We start from the raw sequence: 18,777 nt of genomic DNA, 5'->3' as shown, positions 1-18,777 counted from the left end.
ATAATAATGTATGGAACGTGTGATACACTCATCAGGAGAAACGAGAGACATACGTCTGCGTCTCCACTGATATAGTGCTCTCTCACCACCGGCTGGCTACACTTTGGTTATCTTTCTTGCGTGTAGTCGTTCTCATATGTAGCCAAAGACACGAAATTTTGTGATTTTAGCGCTAAAAATACGGTACCTGGTCTCGACGCGAAAATTTTAGTTAAAAGCGAAAAGGTGTGCACCTTCAAGGAGTACTGTAATTTCGAATTTCGCGGATTTTTTTAATCGAATTTAAGTTTTTTTAAAAATATTTTTTGGGTTTTTTTCAATAAAAATATTTTTAATCGAAAAACTATGAAAAATAGCAGCAGAAAAATATGATAATTACTGTACTCTTTAAAGGCGCATACCTAAGTATTCGCAAATCACGAAAAATTTGTCGTGTTGAGACCAGATACCGTATTTTTGGCGCAAAAATCACTAAATTTCGCGTCTAGGTAATAAGCCACCTAGACGAATTTTTTTTGGCGACCATGTGACAAAATGAGTTCAAAATATCTACATGGAGAGTTACACAGTGTAGTAATTTGCGTCTCAAAATTTGAGCTTTTCAAATATAAAATTTAATTTCAAATTTTCAAAAAATAAAAATAAAACAATAAAATCACCCAAAATGTGTACAAAAAAGGCAAATATTATGGAAAATGAGCGGATTGAGATTGACTGGCTACGGGGGGAGAATTTCAAATTTTCAGAGAAAAATTTGAAAAGAAAATGCAATTTTTAAAGAAAAAAGAAAGAAATACTGTAATGATTTAGCACAGGATGATGATATTAATGAAAGAATTGACTAGGGAAGATTGTTCAAAAAAAAAAAATAGAAATTTGAATTATCACAGTTTGACAAAAAATTGAGGAAAAAGATAATGCTAAGATTGTCGAGTACAACAGGAATTCAGTTGTGTCTGCGCTCGATCGATTAATTTGATGGGACCGCCCGTGCTGGAAGAGGAGTTCGTCGCGTCTGCTCGGAATTGGTGTACCCTGGAATATATATATTTATTTACAAAAAAAAAGAAATTTTAGATTTTTCAGTATGAAAATTAATTTTATTTACTTCAAAATTTAAAATTAATGGTATCCATATTTATTCATAGATTTCTTATATTAAATTGCTTCATGAATTCGATTTTTTCAATTTTCGATTTTTTTTTTCTGATTTTGCATTTCGCAAAATTTTTAATTTTTTCATGTTTTTCTTAGTTTAAATTTGTTCATAATTTTTAAATTTTTTAAAGAAATTTTTCTTTAAAAGTCCATAAATTTGTTATTTCTAATTTTATTTTTTTCTTTTATGAATTTCTGATTTAAATTAAAAAATATTACAATTTTCTAATTTCTATTAAAAATATTTTTTTATAATTTTTTAATTAAAAATCCTGATTTTGTATTTTTTCAAATATTTTTTTAAATTTCCCCCAAAATTAGTTAAAAATTATTTTTGAAAGATTCTCTAAAAACTCGTTTTTTTCACTTTTTTCTGTCATTTTTTCTCAAATTTCCTACAAAAAATCCACAAACCGTTCATCAGTGAGTTTCATATCATTTGTTAACCTTGTGGCGACTTGTTCGAACAATTGATCTACATTTGTCGCGTCAAGTGCCGAAGTTTCAAGAAAATAGTCGAATTGGTTGACCTGAAAATTAAAAAATAAAATTTTTTTGAAAGCTTGAGGTAAAAAGTCGAAAAATGCCTGTTTTCTTTCGAATAATTTGATGTTTAAATGTCGAAAATTCCCTAATTTCTGATATTCTACTAGAAACTGTGCAAATTAATTCAGAAAATTATTTTTATTAATAATTTTTTGGGAATTCTGACAGTTTCTAGAAAAATACCAAGAATTTTTTTTAATGCTCACATCAGAAAAATCTCTTCCAATTCGTTCGGGAACTTCCCGTTCGTCTCCCTTATCGACTTTGTTTCCTGCAAAATTTCAAATATTTAGTATTTTTTAAATCTAAATTCCCCCAAACTTACCAACAAGAATTTTCAAAACTCGCCGATTTGCATAACTTTCGATTTCACCAAGCCATTCTGGAAGACAATCAAATGATGGTTGACACGATACATCGTACACTAGAACTATTGCGTGGGCGCTTCTGGAAAATTTTTTTCATTAGGAAAAACTTTTAAAAATTTAATTATAAAATTTAATTATCTAAAAATATCTCGTAGCGAAAACTACAGTAATTCTTTTTTCTTTAAATGACTACTGTAGCGCTGATGTCGATTTACGGATAACATTTATTAATAGATAAATTATCTTTTCTTTAACTGAAGAAAATTAAATATCGCTGAGCTCGTAAATCGACACTACAGTAGCCATATAAGTTTTTTTTTACAAAAAATTAAATATTTCTACCTAATAAAGTTAATTTTTCTTTTTTTTTTGGTGAAGAAATAGCTCTTTTAAATTAAAATTTTTGAAAAAATTCAATTCTATGAAATTTATCAAATTGTTTAATTTAGAAATTATCGACTTTTGCCAATGGAAAATTGATTTTTCGCAATATTTTTAAATTTTCAAATATTTCATTATCGTTGATTTTTTTTCTAGTGAGTTTTATTAATTTTTTAAATATTAAAAAGGTTTTCTCGAAAAAAAAATCAATATTCTCTTTTTTTTTGTTGAATGGTTGAAAATGAAATAATTTTTTCACTTATTAAAAACCAACTTTCTACCTGTAATAACTCTGCGTAATCGATCGAAACCTCTCCTGACCTGCCGTATCCCAAATTTGAAGCTGAAAATTTTAAATTTTTCAATAAAAACTTTGAAATCTCCCACCTTAATTTTATCGTTCCCTACTTTAACAGTTTTTATCATAAAATCGACGCCGATTGTTGCACTTTGACCAGGAGGAAATATACCCTGAAAAATTGATTATTTTTGCAATTTTTCGAGGAAATTGTTTAAATATGAGGTTTTGTGCAAATTTTAATGCAGAATTGGTTTTTTTTCGCATTTTTTTACTTTCTAACCTCATTTTTCATCAATTTTTATTTTTTTAAAAATCCAAACCTGTGTGAACTTTCTGACTAGACATGTTTTCCCAACGCCCGCATTTCCCACAAGTACCACTTTGAATAGATACTTGTAATCCTCCATCCAATGATGGCGAGCCTGGAACAATGGGAAATACTATGGGAAAGTGAGAGGGTTGAGGGGGATTTACGAATGGGAATTTTAGGCCAAGGCTTCTGAGCAATTGACTATTTATTAAAGTAATAATGGAAAATATAGGTCGAAATTGACCGAGAGAAACGGAGAAAAAGGTGTTTGCATAGCCAATTGGTTCCTCTCTTTATTCGAAGGCAAAAATCGTTCCGGGAACGCCGTTGCGCACGCACAGTTTGACCAGTGTGACCGCCGGCGGGCGCCACGTTCTTCATTACAATATTGATTGAGCGGATCGGATCGATTATGCCTGATGTGTTGGAGAAGAATACCCGAGAGATCTCATTTTGAGATACGGGAGTATTTGAAGAGGATTAGAGATATTGAGTAGGGTTTTGTGTGTGTATACCTGTTATATCCCCCATTATTACTTCCTCTGCTGGGTTTTGAAATTTGAGAGAATTGTTCATTTAAATATTATATGGAAAATTGGTTTAACTAATTTTTTTGCCTTTTTTTTGAGAAAAAATTGATTTAATAATTGATTTACCTAGTTTTTAGTGCCTAGAGGGATATTTTTAATTATTTTTTCTGTACTTCTTTTGTTATTTTTTTTTAAATAAATTTTCCAAAAAAGACAATTTTTAGAAAAACACGAAAAATCAACGAAAATCGAAAAGTTTGAAATATATTTTTAATTAGCTGAATTAAAATCGCTTTTCGCAAGGTTTTTTTGGGTTTTCCGCGTTTTTTTGAACATTTTTACAGTAATAAACGATTTATAATGAATAATTTCTATTAATTAAAATATTTTGCGCTTTTTAACAAGAAAAACTATGGAAAATCGACAAGAAAACGTTTTAAAACCAATGAAAAATCAATAAAACAATTTAAAATCTCTTTAAAGGCGCACGGGTCTCACCACGACACAAAAATTTTCAACTTGCGCCTTTAAAAACACCGTAAGAATTTGGCAAATTTTTATTGATTTTTCTCGGGAAAAATGTTTTAAAGTGAAATTTTGAGATTTTCCATTTGAAACTTTAGTTTGGAAAGCTGGGAAAGTGTATTAATAATTAATTTTTATTGTGGAAGCTGTTTTAAAACGTTTTACACTCAAAATCCAGCAATTTCCCCCATTTTTCAAAGAATTTCTGTTGAATTCAATGGAAAATACAAAGATCATCAAGTTTTTGAATCTAAAAATAGAACACACAACAAAAAAAAAACAAATTAATTAAACTGTGTTCGGTTCGCGTGAACCGACCGTCAACTTGGAAAGTGAAAGTAAAAGTTCAGAATAATTTATTTCGGAATTTGAAGTAAAAAAACTTCATCAAGATGGCTGCGAATAATTATAATATGGATGGTAAGTGAATGAACCCATTTTTCCACCAGCTCTCAGAGCACAATAAACTCTCTGGGGCCCACTTCTTGCCAGTTTACGCATGACTGACATCAAACTGACATTTTAGATTCGGAGTAGAGAAACGTTTCAATGGGAACGTGGTTTTCTTATTCTTTTTCAGGATTTTACATTTGGATGGTTGAGTTCTAACAGAAAATTAATTTTTGGTTTATAAAAGAACCAAAATAGTTCAATTTTTGAATTTTTTCCTTTTAAGAAATATTTCGCAATGGGTGGCCGAGTTTTCTAATTTCGAAATCGAAATGCAAGCACGCTCCACTGCCAAATTAAAACGGTCCGCCCCAATAATTTGGGTCTCGATAGGTATTGGCGGTAAAACAGTAAATTCCAACATAATATAGTTTTGCAAATTTTCAAGCACTTTTTTACACTTATAAAAAATCATTAAAAGCAAATGAAAACAACAAAAATAAGACAAAAACCTGAAAATTGGTATAAATTGTTGAAAAAGATAAGTTTTGCCGCCAATACCTAACGAGACCTAACCTTTCAGGGCGGAGCGTTTCTATTTGGCTGTGGAGCGCCCTTGCATCTCGATTTCAAAAAATGAATTTTTCTGCGTCTTCACAATAGGCAACCAGTTTTAATTTCAAAACTTTCGGCAATAGCCTATGCGATTTTGCATTTTATAGTCTGTGACGTAGAAAACACCTGCCTTTTCGCTGCGAGACCTAAATATAGGCGAATATTTCAAAAAACAAGATTTCAAAATTTTGGCCCAACATCAAAAATTTCAATAAGTGTCAAAAAGACACGCTAATCACTAAAAGTTATTTTAGAATTCAAAAAAAAATTTAAAAACTCACCGTTCGATAATTTGGGTTGATCATTGTCGACTAACTTGAAAAATGAGAAGAATGATACCTCAGTGTTGTTGTTGAAGTGTCTCACTTTCCTCTAAGAATCATTAGCCAAAAAAAGAATTAATGAAAAATCAATCGAAACTTTTTCATTCGGTGAAGGGCAAAGTTAGTGACAAATAGCAGCTGACCACCGAAAAATAGAAAAATCTGAAAAGTAGAGTCGATAGTTTTGTGGGTGAATGCATGAATAGTCTGTGCGCTGCTGGCGAACACATAAAAGCTCAGAAAACGAAGAGAGAGAGAGATGGGGGAAGAGAGAAAAAAAATGTATTTTATGATATTTATTCCGTTATTTCTTTATTTCTTCCAGTCGAAACGCAACGTCGAATTGAATACACACGACAGAAAGTGATGAGAATCGAGCAAATGAATGAGCAACTTCGGAAGTTGAGCAAGTCGAATAAGGGTCGCGAGGAGAAGTTGGACAGACTTTTGAAACGGTTTTCAATGGTTTGAAGATTTTATTAAAAGACTCAAATTTTTAGAAAGGAATCCTTGGAACTGGACGTTGCAAGATTGACTGACGCGTCGATGAGAGCTGAGCCAGAGGTCGGAGCGGAGCTTCTTCATTCTATCGAAGAGCCCATGGTATGGACTGACGGAATTATGTTAAAAATACATATTGCGTATTGCGCATCGTATTTGATGCGCAAAATATAACTATATCTCGTAGCGAAAACTACAGTAATTCTATAAGTGACTACTGTAGTACTTATGTCGATTTACGGGCTCGATTCTTGATATGATTTTATTCTGGAATAGTGGCAGAGATTTTACATTTTCCGTCGTTTCTTTGTTTTTTTCTATTCGGAAATCAAACTCGTAAATCGACATAAGTACTACAGTAGTCATTAAAGAATTACTGTAGTTTTCGCTTCGAGATATTTTGCGCGACAAGTATGTTGCGCAGTATGCATTCTCAGAATTTAATTTTCTCGTAATATATTAACATCCAAGATATGAATTTCATATTCGATGCACCATGTACAGAAACTAGCCCTGCACCTCAACTTTGATCGCTAATATCTCTGGTTTTACCAAAAATTCAAATGTTGAGTTCCATGTCCCCCGCAAAAATATCGTAATTAACGAAAACAATAATTATCTCAATTTTCAGGAAGTTGATATGATCTACGGTGAAGCATTCCACGCAAAGACTTGTCAACTGAAAGTCCTTCTCAACGAGATAATTGTTCGAACAAGCTTCAACGAGAAAGCAATGTGTAAAGAGATTGGACATCAGGAAGCTGAATTCGAGAATCGATTGAAGGAGGTGATCAGTGGAAGAGCTCAATTGACGCTGAAATCTGAAGAAGCTCAGAAGAAATGTGAATTGTTGATGAGAGAGCATTCGAATGTTTATGAAGATGTTCGAGAGATGGAGGATAATATTGAGAAGTTTGATGCATCGAGATGGTTGTTGAATGTGGAGAAAAGACGGTATGTAAGCTGAGATTAAGCTGAATGATAAGATATGTTGCTCTGCATTTTGAAACATAACTTTAGTAAAGCTACAGTAGCCCGATCAAATTTGTTTTGTTTTTATACAATTTTTGTAGCCTTAAAATTGAATTTACACTGAAACTGAAATACGAGTTTCCGAATATGGAGCCTGTCGATGCATCATGTCTTCACGTCAAATTTGGTAGATTATTACGGGAACACTATATTCGGAGAATACGTATTGCACAACACATTTGACGCGCAAAATATTTCGTAAACTATTTTGCGGAAACTACAGTAACTCTTAAAATGGCTACAGCAGTGATTTTGTCGATTTACGGGCTCGATTTTCGAAAAGAATATCTGTTCGAATTGCGAAAAAAAATTTTTTTTTCTCCAGTCTTAAAGTTTAGATTTTTCTGATATCTTCCAACTTCACCGAGGTATTCGCTATCAAAGATTTTGAAAACGATGCACCATGTTTTAAGCTCATATCGGGAAGCGTACAGTTTCAATTTTTGATCCCGATACAGTTTTTACATATCTTGCCAAATAGCTTTCTTGTGATTTTCGAGACCACAAAACAAACTTAAAATAAAATCTCTTATAACTTTTCTATTCCAGAGTCTCTGATATTCTGGATCGCACCAAAAGAGAGCCGAAAATGGGAATTGAGTGCCGCAAGCCATACATTGTGTCTTCGGAAGCTTCTTCACTTGAAGACCTTGTCACATCAACTGGAAGTCTCACTCACGATCATTTTACTCCGGAACATCAATTCAAAACTGGCACAGCTCCGATTCCTACTGTAGTTTTTGATGATGTTGAAGAGATTGGAAAAGTGGTGAAGGTTCATAAGGAAGGATGCCCGAAGAACAAGAAGAAGAATTTGGGCCCGATTGAGCATTCAAACTCGTTGATTTCGGTTAAACAGCCGTGCAAGGTTCATGCGAATCAGCTTCCGATTAGTGGAATTAACTTGATGGATTTGATCTCGAAGGCTATTGAGAAAGAGCTTTCATCTCTTTAATTTAAACTTATTAACTTATTGTATTGAAATGAATATGTTTTAGAGGATACATTTTTAGAAATAAATATGTCGTGTACTGCAGGGGTGGATGGCATACGATTCTTTCCTGACATATCGGCTAATCGACAAATTGCCGGAAATGCAAAAACCTTTCCAAATTTACGTGTACCCCTTCCTCCCCCTCTTCAGTTTAAACATTTTTTTGGCATTTGACATTTTACGTGCTAACTGACTAATCACTGAATCTACTCATTTCTCAATAATATTTTTCTACGGATCAAATGTTGAGTAAGAATTTTCCGTTTTTTTGTCAGAAAAATTCGATAATTTTCAGTCGTAATTCAATTTACATTTCTAATACTCTTCAATGCTACATTAATTGTTTTCTGCACCGCTCGCGAAGGAAACGGGTATTCGAGAGAAAGGTATGTATTTGTCCGATTTGTGTAGATATACGAAGATATACGAATATAATGAAGAGGAAAACTCCGTAAATCGACACAAGTCGGCTCTTCCCGCGCCCGGTAATAGGAAAAAGACTGAGTATACCGTAGAAAAATTGCGTAGACATAGGCAGTATATTTGACTCGCAAATTGCTTTGAAAAGTCTCGCCGGAAAACTCGAACCGGCGGAAAAAATCTACTAGCCGAAAATTTCGAACCGGCGGAAAGAATCTACTTGCGGTAAAACTCGAACCGGCACATTTTATATAGTTGCGAATCTCACGCCTCTGTAGTGGACGGTTAAAGTATTAGGTTGGTCGAAAAGTCTTTGCAAAATTTGTACTTTTCTTCATTTCTCAGCGTTAATTCATTTTTTTCTGATTCTGTTTTTTTATTTGCATAGTACGTAATGTGCATGTTTAATATATTTAAAAAAAACTTTTGGGTGCTGTTCAAAATGACCGAGAATTTGCTCGCCGAACGTCACGCCCTCCGATGGGTTTTTCTGTACGAGTTCCCCCAAATCTGCAATTGCAACGAAGCTCGTCGTAACATGTGTGCAGTGTTAAGCAAGAACTCTGTCACCTATAATACCATGAAGTTTTGGTTCGAAAAGTTCACGAAAAAGAACTACGATCTCGATGATAAACCAAGATAAGATCGCTCTCGTTTGAATATCGACGAGGATATTTCGAGAGCCCTGGAAGATGATCCAAGAGCAACGAACCGCAAACTTTCTGCGACTCTCAAGCATCCCCAAAAAACCATCATCAACCATCTCCACGAAACCGGAAGGGTAGAAAAGTTCGGTCAACTCGTTCCTCACAATTTGCCCGATTCTCAGAAAAATTGTTTTGTGACCTCTCTCTTTCGCTGCTCACTAGGAAACGAACAACGGACTGGGTTAAGGATATCATTACTGGAAATGATAAATGGGTATTGTATGTTAGCCATACCAGGAAAAAAGAGTGGGTCCCGGTCGAGGAAACCGCGACACCTGACCTCAAATTAGAACTTCACGGAAAAAAGTGCTTCTCTCAATTGGGCGGGACAGTAAGGGTGTCATTTCCAGAGAGCTTCTTCCAGACTTTGCTACAATCAACGCTGGCCTATACTGCATTTAATTGGAAAAGATGGTCCATGCTCATCGATTACATCGCCCTAGAGGATCAAAGTTGTTGCTGCTCCATGACAACGCAAGACCGCATACAACTTTTAAGACCCGCCAGAAGCTCCAGACAGTCGGAATCCAAATTTTATCTTACCCATCGTATTCGCCGGGCTTGGCTCCTACTGACTACCATCTGTTCCGCTCACTCCAGAATCACCTTGCCGGGCAGAAGTTTCATGATCGAAAGGTCGTCGAAACGGGGTTGGACGACTTCTTTGCCTCCTAATCGCAGGAGTTCTAGGCGGAGGGTACTGTTCAACTTCCGTTGTGTTGGCAAGAAGTCATAGGCATTAATGGTAAATATATTACCCATTGAATCTTGTTCGCTTTGAAAAAATACTACTTCCAAAAAAAAATCAAAATTTTGCAAAGACTTTTCGACCAACCTAATAAGTTAAAGTATGAACGTTGAAACGTCAGACGTTCGACTCGTCATGGCACTCATGAGAAAAAAATTTGTTTTGAAACCAATTGCATTCTATTCTACTAATATTTTTCTCAATTACTGTAAAAAATTGTGACATTATCGTACCAGGTAACAGAGATATGGCCAAATCTGTACTCATTTTTCAGATTTTTTAAAAATATAGTGAAAAAAGGGTTGTGGATAATTCCAAACATTCATTTGGCAGAAGCTGGAAATGAATGTAACACACACCGCAGCTGTTGAATCTTAAAGAAATATATTTTTTCTTCTAAAAATAGTAGACTAACTGTGAAATGCCCCCTTTTCAAAACTCCCACGATCAAAAATTTGCTGCGTGCCAAAAGGTCGTCTGCATGACAAGATGCGTTACTTTGACGGCGCTACTACAACTCCGTTGTTTGACAAATGAAAAAGTTGTTTTTATGTTAAATAGAAGGAAAATATTTTTTCTATTGCTTCAATACAAGAATGTTGAATTTTAACGTTTAAGTTGCGTAAAAACAAGCCGCGACTGAGCGCGACACTTGTCACCATAATTATGGACCACCCTGTATCAAAAGCCGCCAAAAAAACTTATAAAGTTTTGAACTACTTTTAAATTATTACAGAAACTAAGGGGAGTTTTCAGGAATTTCAAACAACTTAAAACCTTTAAAAACGTTCGAAACATTTATAAGATTTGAAAAAAAACGTTACGAAAATTACTAGGAACATGTTCCCGAATTTTCGACTTTCGAAATAAATTCTTCTAAAAATTTTTGAATGAAATAAATTTTTAGGCGTATTTTGTTTGTCAGACATGTACGGTTTTGGTAGTTCCTATATTATAAACATTTACTTTTCGGACTTTATCTTGAATTTCTGTATATTTAATCGTCAGAGTGGCGGAGCCACCGTTCTGGGGAGATACCATCTGCCTGGAAAGAGAGTGGCTTCTAGCAGGTAAGCCTATGGAAAAACATAGACACACCACCGTCTTTTCTACCTAATCGTTCAAGGAGTCGGCACCAGGGCTGAGCAGCCGCCCAAAAAAATCGGCGATCGGCGATCGCCGATCGCCGATGGAAATTTTTTTTCGGCGATCGGCGATCACAAATTGCCAAAAAAAAATCGGCGATCGCCGATTGCCGATTGCCGATCAGTGTGCGTCTAATTTTTTTCAATTTTAAAATCCTAATTTTAAGAGCTCTTTCAAATAATTTTTTATAAAAACAGGAATATTAGGCAACGAAAAGCATTCCTTGATACCTTAAAATTCGAAAAGTAGTGAAAAATAGTCCGAAAATATACCTTTTTCCTTCTTCAGAGGGGTCTATCTTGGACTATAAAATTTCATCGGCGATCGCCGACCCGTTTTTCCCTTTCGGCGTTCGGCGATCGCCGATCGCCGAGTTCTATTTTTCTTATCGGCAATCGGCGATCGCCGATCGCCGAAAAATCACGAAATTCGCCGATCGCCGATCGCCGATTGCCGCTCACCCCTGGTCGGCATCGCCCTTTACCTTTTGTGCAAGTTATTTTGCTGAAACCAGTTGACAGATGTCAAGGTGCTATTACGTATTAGGGGTGGCGATAGGCGGCAACAGTCCTATCGCCTCCCCTATCGCGTACTCACAGAGTTGTAAACAGCATTGAATAGAAACAGAGATGGCTAGATTGAATATGTGCCAAGTATGATGATGTACCAAGTTTCAACCAACCATCCTAGTCGATACATAGTTATTTTCGTCATCTCCAATCCTTATTACGTTTTGGTCGGAAGAAGTCCTTTTTACCACAATTGGACATGTGATTGTGTTTCTTGTGAAATACTTGTTTTAAATTTTAACCCAAATTCGGCACTTTCCTGACTACTTGATTATGTTGTCTATTCTATTCTCCCTGAATTTTTTTTCCTTTTTTTTTTGGGGATGAAAAAATTCGCACGTATCGATTTTTTCTAGAATTTTCAAAGAGGTTTTAGAAAAAATCGACAACTTTTTACTATTCTTTCACGTTTTTCACGTGAAATTATAATGTTAGAATTTTTTAAGGCGCTATTTTGGTTTTAAAAAATGTCACACACATCAAATTTCACGCGTAATTTTCATTGCAGATCATCATCCAATAAGCGATCGGAATCCGAAAAGTCTCCATCATTTTCAAAAAAACGGCGAAGAGCTCGAGCACTGGATCCGGATGAATTTATTCCGCCGGTCGAGGGCCCCGATGTTCAGAAAATAGATTCCGAGACTTCAAGAAAGTGCCACAGCATCAAAGGATTCAACGTGAATAAGGATGGAAGTGTCAGAAGTAAGGATCCGCTCACTTTTTGTAATGGGGGCGCGCGTGTTTCCAAAAATGATCTTCAAAAATATGGTACTGAGTCTCGAAACGACAAACTGTTGTTGAAGAGTACTGTAATTTGGAGCTGTGGAGTTTTTCTAAGTTCTTCTCGCAAATTAATAATATTTTTATCCAAAAAAAATTATGAAAAATCGATGAAAATTCCGCAAAGTTTTAAATTACTGTACGCTTTAAAGGCGCGCACCTTTTCGAAAATTAACAAAAATTTGTCGTGACGAGACCCGGTACCGTATATTTGACTCAAAATTTCGCAATAACGTTTATTTTCAGGACTCGAGGATAACTCTAAATATGAGCACAATAAGAGTTCTCGGCAGAAAAGATCCGAAGCCGCTCCACTCGAAAATTCGGAAGGGAAATCGACAAAATCTCGGAAATTGTCGAGCCCATCGAAAAAGTCGAACAAGAAGTCGATATCGAAAAAATCGGATCGCTCGAAGGTGTCGAAAGTCAAAAGAAGTCCCAAAACAGATAAGGAACTGGAGAAGAAACCTTCATCGATTTATGAGAGGAAAGACGTGGACGGGTTAGTTTTTTTTTTTTTTTTGAAGTTTGCGCGTAAAATATGGTGTATTGGGAAAGGCATGGTTCACTGACAATACACCATTAAATTTTGAGTGAATTGTTGTTCACGAGGAGTACACAAAATGTGTTTTTTTCTCCCAAAAAAACAATAATTTCAGACACGATGACCTGAAAGGTTCCAAACATGAGAAGCCGAAAACACTCCGAAAATTCAAAAAACCGTGGAAAAGTTTGTTCAAAGTGAAGCGTCAAAAGCCGAGAATTGATATTCACGTGAAAGAAAGAAGTGGAATGTGGGCGTGACCACATGGCAAACGTTTCCTTTTTGTTCGATCAATAAATTTTCTATTTATTCAGTTTTCGATTATTTTTTCTGGTTTTCACTTCAAACTTCAAAGATGAAATCACTAAATTACATTGAAATGCTTTCAAATGGAGATATCAAAGCGCCGGTAAGTAACTGTAGTAGTCGGTGGCCGAGCTTTTTCTAGGCCATGTAGTCAACATTGTTTTGCAGTGTCACCTGTTTTCGATGGGCGCTGATATCTACGCTACGACGGTTCTCTTCCGCAGAGTCTCAATTCGAATGGGATTGCTCACCGGCACAGTGATGTGCTTGGTTTTTTATATTTGTCAGTTTTGGCCCATCGATGCACCATAACATTTCTTTTTTTCAGATCTCCGCCGTCTTCTGTCCTACGAGAGGCTCATCCACAGCGCCGAACTGTTTCGCCATAATTGGTGTGTGGAGACGGAGGAAAAAGAGAAGCGTCTCAAAATTGATGTGGTAAGTTTTTAATTTATTTTTTTCTCAATTAGAAAATATTGATTTTTTTCAGAAAAATCGGCTTTTCGATACCTCAATCGATGGAAATATTGACGAAAAAGGGGCAGGTGAGACCGATAATCTATGGCTGAACCAAAACATTTTAATTGCAGCTCTTCCCAAATCTCATAACACGACAAATTCCGATGGAGATCCGGGCAGTGAACGTAAGCTACATTTTAATCGTGGCCGAGTTTTCTCTTACCGCGGCCACTAGTTTTATCCAGAATTTGTTAATTTTTCAGAAGAATATCTTGGTCTGTTGCCACGTGACAAGTTGGCCGCGTTCCACAACCCCATTCGTATGAGAATTTGGCTTTATGTGTGAGCATTTTTTTTTGTATTTTTGCAGTTTTTTAGCGCGCTCCGATGAGAAATTTGTTTGCAACTAGTTGTCCTCAGCCAGCCTCCAATGGGGAATTTTTTTGAGTGTCCCTTATCTATTGAAATGATAGAGATTTAGCCTTCGAACCTAGTTGTGTCAATTTCCAGTTCGATATGCAATAATTCAACAATAAAATATTTCAGTTTGCTCATCTGCACTTCTCTCATCGTCTGGTTGATTTTGCTAGTGGAGATGACGTCCTATGCGACAGGATTCAACACACGATTCATGTTCAGTCATGATAGTTTTGCATTCTCGTGGATGTATGAGGTGTTGGGTGCACATCGGACTCTGATGGATGTTGAAGGTATGCACAGTTGATTTGCGATAACGATAGATACATTGCAATTAAAGACCGTGTTGCACATTGCGACCGCAAGTAGCAGTTCATTGTGCTTCCAAAATGCTAATTCTGCGCAAATGACGACATCATAACAAACTGTGAATAAAAGACTTTTCAGACGAACGTCACAAATGCATTGGAAAGATGAGTGAACTGAAATCGGGGTTGTCGAGCGGTGTAATGACAATTATCAAGATTTTCGTGTACGAAAGATCTCTGTCACCAAATATTGTGTCCACTTGCATTCCTATTCTTTCAATGGCGATTCTTTTTGATTTGGGTGTTCAGGGACTGTTTTTCTGCCGGCTTAACCATCGTGGAGAGACTCAAAATGGAAGTGAGTTGAGGTTAAAAACGATGCACCATGTTTGGAAACATAAAACGGTGACCGATTTTTTTCCTGGTCGACCACGATGTTTTTCGACTTTTCAAAAATCGGTGGCCAAATTTCATGCTTTCTTAAAATATAATATTCAAATCGGAATATTTTTCAGAGCGATATGTCTACTTCTATAGTGTTGGTAAGACGTTTTTCATCACATTTTTCGTGTTCTCCATGTTTCTCCTGTTTGCATCGCTTACCGAACAATACGTTTACAATGCGGATAGACATCGGGATTAGGATAATATTGATTAACTCGATTTTTGTGTTTTTTCTACTTGTTCGTTTGTTTTTAAATAATAAATTATGAAAGTTTAGTTCTTTGAATAAATTTATTTGGCGGTATTAAAATTTAGAAAAGCGTGCCATTGTTCTGCCAGAAAAAGCTCATCTTAGGTAGGAGCAATGAGTACAGTGACAACTTTTGTAAAGTTTCTCACTGCAGTTTGCAAACTGCTATTAGAGCAATTTTCTTTTTAGGGCGTCATAAAAACTGAAATTCCCTCTGAAATGTAAGTATCAGAATCTAAACCCATATTTTTTTGGGCTCATTTTTTAGCCCGGAAATTGTTATTTGCGATAATATGAGGCTCAAGGTTCTTTGAACAATATTGTCCAAATGAAAAAATATTTGAGCACTGCAAAAGCTGGATGATCGGATCATTTGTGGAAGTTAAAAAATTGACTTAAATTTTGTCATATTTTGTGATTATTATATGATTAATGAGTTAGTATTTTCGTAGATTAAATTTCCAGTTTTGAGGAAATGTACAAGAATTTTGGATTTTTATTTTTCAGTAGTTTTTATATTTGTTGTAATGGTTTTTTGCAGAACTAAAAGTGATTAAGCCTCAAATTTTATGATTTTAGCTGTCCAAAATTATCTACCTACTATTGATACTTCTCCGTTCTTGAGTTTCACGTGCCAAGTAGTTTTGAGATGTTCCTCGGCGTTCCCCAACACTCAAAAAATGTTTGTTTGTCCTTTCTAAATTCGTACCCAAAAAAAATCCGTTTCGACGTCATGTTTTCTGGAGACCCGTCGACTCTGGGTGGTCATAAAAATTTTATATTCATTTTTGGTTCGCAATAGTAGTAGTAGTAGTTGGCTCGTGATCAAAAAATGAGTCAGAGTGTTCAGGGCTCGCGGTGCCACCGTCAAATTATTTCCATCTGGATGGTCTCCCTGTCCAGCCGCAGCAAAAGTTCACAGCTCAACAATTTGACGTACATAGTTTCGGGTGCTCAAGTGAGAGCTTGACGACCGAATTCCTATACAAATAGAACGGCTCGTTTCGAAAATTTTTTTGCAGAGTGTGCGGTCGAACACACTTAATTTATGTATACGAGCAGGACACCACATGAGCACGCCAATTTATGATGCAAAGGATACGGAGGAGCAAGCAGGACACTTTTTTGTTGTTGTGTTTCCTTAGTTCACACAGCTCAACTATAGTCTAGATAGTGTCTAGGTCAACTTTTTTGAATTATGTAGTAACTAACTTTGGAAGGTTATGTATTGGTTGTTGTAAGTTTTATCAAAAAATTGCCAACTGGGAAAATGTTTATCGGAAATTTGTAATTTTTATATAGTTTTGACCAAGCTCTAAAATTAAACATTGAGTGCGTGCATTCGATGCACCATGCCTTCCTATCCATGCCTAGAAATTGTGTTACACCACATAACTCAACTTTGGAAGCTCATATCTGGTCTAGAGGTTTATCGAAAAATTGTCAACTGATAAATTGATTATCATAAATTTCTCGGTAGTTTTGTACTCAAGAGTACGTATAGTCGATGCACCATGCCTAGAAATTGTTTTTATTTGGGCTGCCTTTAACGTTGTCAAAAAGTAGCCAACCGATAAAGTTTTTATCATAAATTTGTGTATAGATTTGTAATAATTATCTACTTATAAGTATATTACTACTTATAATATATCTACTTATAATATATAATATAATGTGTATTTGATTTATGTGTTTTATTTTGTGTTTTTTCTTGGGACACATTTTTTCGTGTGGAATCGTATTAAAATAAATAAATAAATAAATAAATAAATAAATAAATATATATATATATATATATATTTGACATACGTCGAAATATGACGCAACAGTTAGGTTGGGGTATTCTCGGTCGATGCACCATGTCTAAAAATTGTTCCATTCCCTACTAAATCCATTAAAAAAAATCCAGTTTTTGGTGTGTTCGCATATGTTTTTGTTACCAATAAGTAACCCTTTTTTTGTTTAGTTGTTCAGAAATTTGATTCAGGAGAAAAACGTCACAGGATCAAACTCCATCAAGCAATATTTTGACGTTTGGTTAGATAAATTCAGTTTTTACCTTACCCTGGGGCTTCTTAAAATGAGCAAAGAAATTAAAAATTCAACTGAACATGAGGAGAGGAAAAACAAAATAAAAAGTAGGCTTTATATACATATATTCAAATATGTCATTACTAAAAACAAAAAACATGAAAATTCAAAAACAAACTTATATCTTTTAAAATCTTTACTTCAACCCTAAAGTATGTCAATGAAAAAAATCCTTGAAGAAATGTAAACTTTTCTAAAATGTAGAGTTTCATCTCATGAGAAATCTGTCCAGAAACACAACCTTTACAAAAAACAATTGAGTAATCTCGTGTGGGAGGACAATTGAGTTGAAATTTCATTTGAGAAACTGCTACTTATAAATTTTCAAAAAAATTTCGTTGTTTGAATTTTCAAACCTTTAATGAGTAATTATTAAAAATGGTATTATAAAACTGAAATGTTTTTTTTAAGTTCAAAGTTGGAAATTTCACCAAAAAGGTGTTTTCCTTTACAAAAGGTTACTTTTTTGCTATAAATGTGTCTGAAAAATGCGATTGGGGTTATGCAAAAATCTTTTAGGAATTTAATCAAAGGTGTTTTGTTCAAATTAATTTTTTTTTTCGGATATGGTGCATCGACCAAAAATGTTTCCACTTGACAATTTAGAGATAAATCTCAAGCAAATCTGGATATATGCTGCCAAAATAAAAAGTGTAAAGAAAATATAGTAGACTAATTTGACTAGTTATAATCAGTACATGTACAATTATGTTTTGAAAAAAAATCTAGAATCAAAGGTATTATCCTATGGTGAAAAAATTTAAAATATCAAATTGAAACGTTCCCAGAATATGAAACAAAATTACAATCAAAAAGTGGTAATTTTTCAGTTTCACCAGTCATAAGTTTGGAAGTCAGCTAGAAAATAAATTGTTCTTCGAATTTTCTATTCAAATTACAGAATTTTTAAAATTTTTTTTTGAAACTTTGCCAATTTGCCAAAACTGACAGAAAATTTTGGAACAATCTTATACAATTTCTAGAACTCTTAATTTTTCAAGTTTTTTTTGGAAACAATAAAATTCAAAAAATTCCCCGATAATCAAAATATGTACTACTGGTCACTTAAACAGTATCAGAACAATCTGATCTATGGTTTTTTCCAGAAATTTCCATAGCCTAAATTTTAATCCCAATAATCTTAGATTTGACCCACAACCATCACACCCACAAAAACAAAATTTTTTTTTTTCAAAAATAGAAACCCTAGTTATTTTTGTTTCTTGATTACCTTTTCATCTGTTTTTTTTCGTGTTTCAAAATATGTGTCCCATTTTGCATCTCCATAAATTTACCAAAAAAAAAAATATCCACGTCAGTAGTCGAAATGTAATTCTACGTCACCAGTGGGCACCCCCACGAGGTCCCATAAAAGAGAAAGAGGGGCGGAGTGACCCCCGCTAGCAAATTATTTAAATTTGAAAATATACTCTGCTCTTGCTATCTAGTTTGCGGCATTTGTTTATTTTTAGTAGAAGGAAGTTTTTCTTTTTTGGAACATCTCTTTTCACAGAAAATAACAAATTTTCTTCCGAAAAATATTTTGAATGGAAATTAAGTTTTCTTCACACTTATGGGACCAATTATTTTTCACCAGCAGTTCGTCCAAAA

The 18,777-nt window shown here is 34.7% G+C and overlaps 4 protein-coding genes across 6 annotated transcripts; 3 read left to right on the top strand and 1 right to left on the bottom strand.

Moving 5' to 3' along the window:
- Positions 1–599: 599 nt before the first annotated feature.
- Positions 600–3,176, bottom strand: rab-30 (Ras-related protein Rab-30). Its single transcript, NM_066927.6, has 7 exons — positions 3,075–3,176; positions 2,841–2,924; positions 2,735–2,796; positions 2,030–2,151; positions 1,911–1,975; positions 1,573–1,688; positions 600–1,035 (listed from the first exon to the last, which is right to left on the bottom strand). The coding sequence occupies exons 1-7, from the start codon at positions 3,159–3,161 to the stop codon at positions 921–923; spliced, it is 651 nt and encodes a 216-aa protein (NP_499328.1). The 5' UTR covers positions 3,162–3,176; the 3' UTR covers positions 600–920.
- A 1,110-nt stretch (positions 3,177–4,286) lies between these two features.
- On the top strand, positions 4,287–8,012 carry Y45F3A.1 (Filament-like plant protein 7). Its single transcript, NM_066926.6, has 5 exons — positions 4,287–4,539; positions 5,773–5,902; positions 5,948–6,050; positions 6,580–6,902; positions 7,530–8,012. Exons 1-5 carry the CDS (start codon positions 4,512–4,514, stop codon positions 7,933–7,935), a joined length of 990 nt encoding a protein of 329 aa, NP_499327.1. The 5' UTR covers positions 4,287–4,511; the 3' UTR covers positions 7,936–8,012.
- Positions 8,013–8,191: 179 nt separating this feature from the next.
- On the top strand, positions 8,192–13,204 carry T21C12.4 (uncharacterized protein; the record flags this gene model as incomplete). Of its 2 annotated transcripts, NM_001129249.4 has the most annotated exons (5): positions 8,192–8,223; positions 8,270–8,360; positions 12,073–12,269; positions 12,594–12,849; positions 13,007–13,200. In NM_001129249.4, the coding sequence occupies 5 exons, from the start codon at positions 8,217–8,219 to the stop codon at positions 13,149–13,151; spliced, it is 696 nt and encodes a 231-aa protein (NP_001122721.2). In that variant the 3' UTR covers positions 13,152–13,200. The 2 variants fall into 2 exon arrangements, with proteins under 2 accessions (NP_001122721.2, NP_499326.3); NM_066925.6 differs by lacking the exons at positions 8,192–8,223; positions 8,270–8,360 and having other exon boundaries at positions 12,032–12,269; positions 13,007–13,204.
- T21C12.8 (XK-related protein) lies at positions 13,173–15,100 on the top strand (the record flags this gene model as incomplete). Of its 2 annotated transcripts, NM_001268152.2 has the most annotated exons (9): positions 13,173–13,300; positions 13,366–13,480; positions 13,526–13,635; positions 13,688–13,742; positions 13,788–13,841; positions 13,920–13,998; positions 14,203–14,366; positions 14,521–14,739; positions 14,897–15,100. In NM_001268152.2, 9 exons carry the CDS (start codon positions 13,247–13,249, stop codon positions 15,022–15,024), a joined length of 978 nt encoding a protein of 325 aa, NP_001255081.1. The 2 variants fall into 2 exon arrangements, with proteins under 2 accessions (NP_001255081.1, NP_001255082.1); NM_001268153.3 differs by lacking the exons at positions 13,173–13,300; positions 13,366–13,480; positions 13,526–13,635; ... (1 more) ...; positions 13,788–13,841; positions 13,920–13,998 and having other exon boundaries at positions 14,252–14,366; positions 14,897–15,024.
- Between the last annotated feature and the right edge of the window lie 3,677 nt (positions 15,101–18,777).

Source organism: Caenorhabditis elegans, chromosome III (assembly GCF_000002985.6).
Source record: "Caenorhabditis elegans chromosome III".
NCBI lineage: Eukaryota > Metazoa > Nematoda > Chromadorea > Rhabditida > Rhabditidae > Caenorhabditis > Caenorhabditis elegans.
The sequence above is the reverse complement of the archived record's forward strand: the minus strand, read 5'-3'. Positions and strand labels throughout refer to the sequence as shown.

Bases quoted from the DNA above. Each gene is read 5' to 3' on its own strand.
- Y45F3A.1 (NM_066926.6), top strand. From the start codon at position 4,512: ATGGCTGCGAATAATTATAATATGGATG. The intron at 4,540-5,772 runs GTAAGTGAATGA...TATTTCTTCCAG, and splicing joins GAATAATTATAATATGGATG to TCGAAACGCAACGTCGAATT. The intron at 6,903-7,529 runs GTATGTAAGCTG...TTTCTATTCCAG, and splicing joins TTGAATGTGGAGAAAAGACG to AGTCTCTGATATTCTGGATC.
- rab-30 (NM_066927.6), bottom strand. From the start codon at position 3,161: ATGGAGGATTACAAGTATCTATTCAAAGTGGTACTTGTGGGAAATGCG. The intron at 2,925-3,074 runs GTTTGGATTTTT...TCAATTTTTCAG, and splicing joins TAGTCAGAAAGTTCACACAG to GGTATATTTCCTCCTGGTCA. The intron at 1,976-2,029 runs GTAAGTTTGGGG...GAAATTTTGCAG, and splicing joins AGTTTTGAAAATTCTTGTTG to GAAACAAAGTCGATAAGGGA.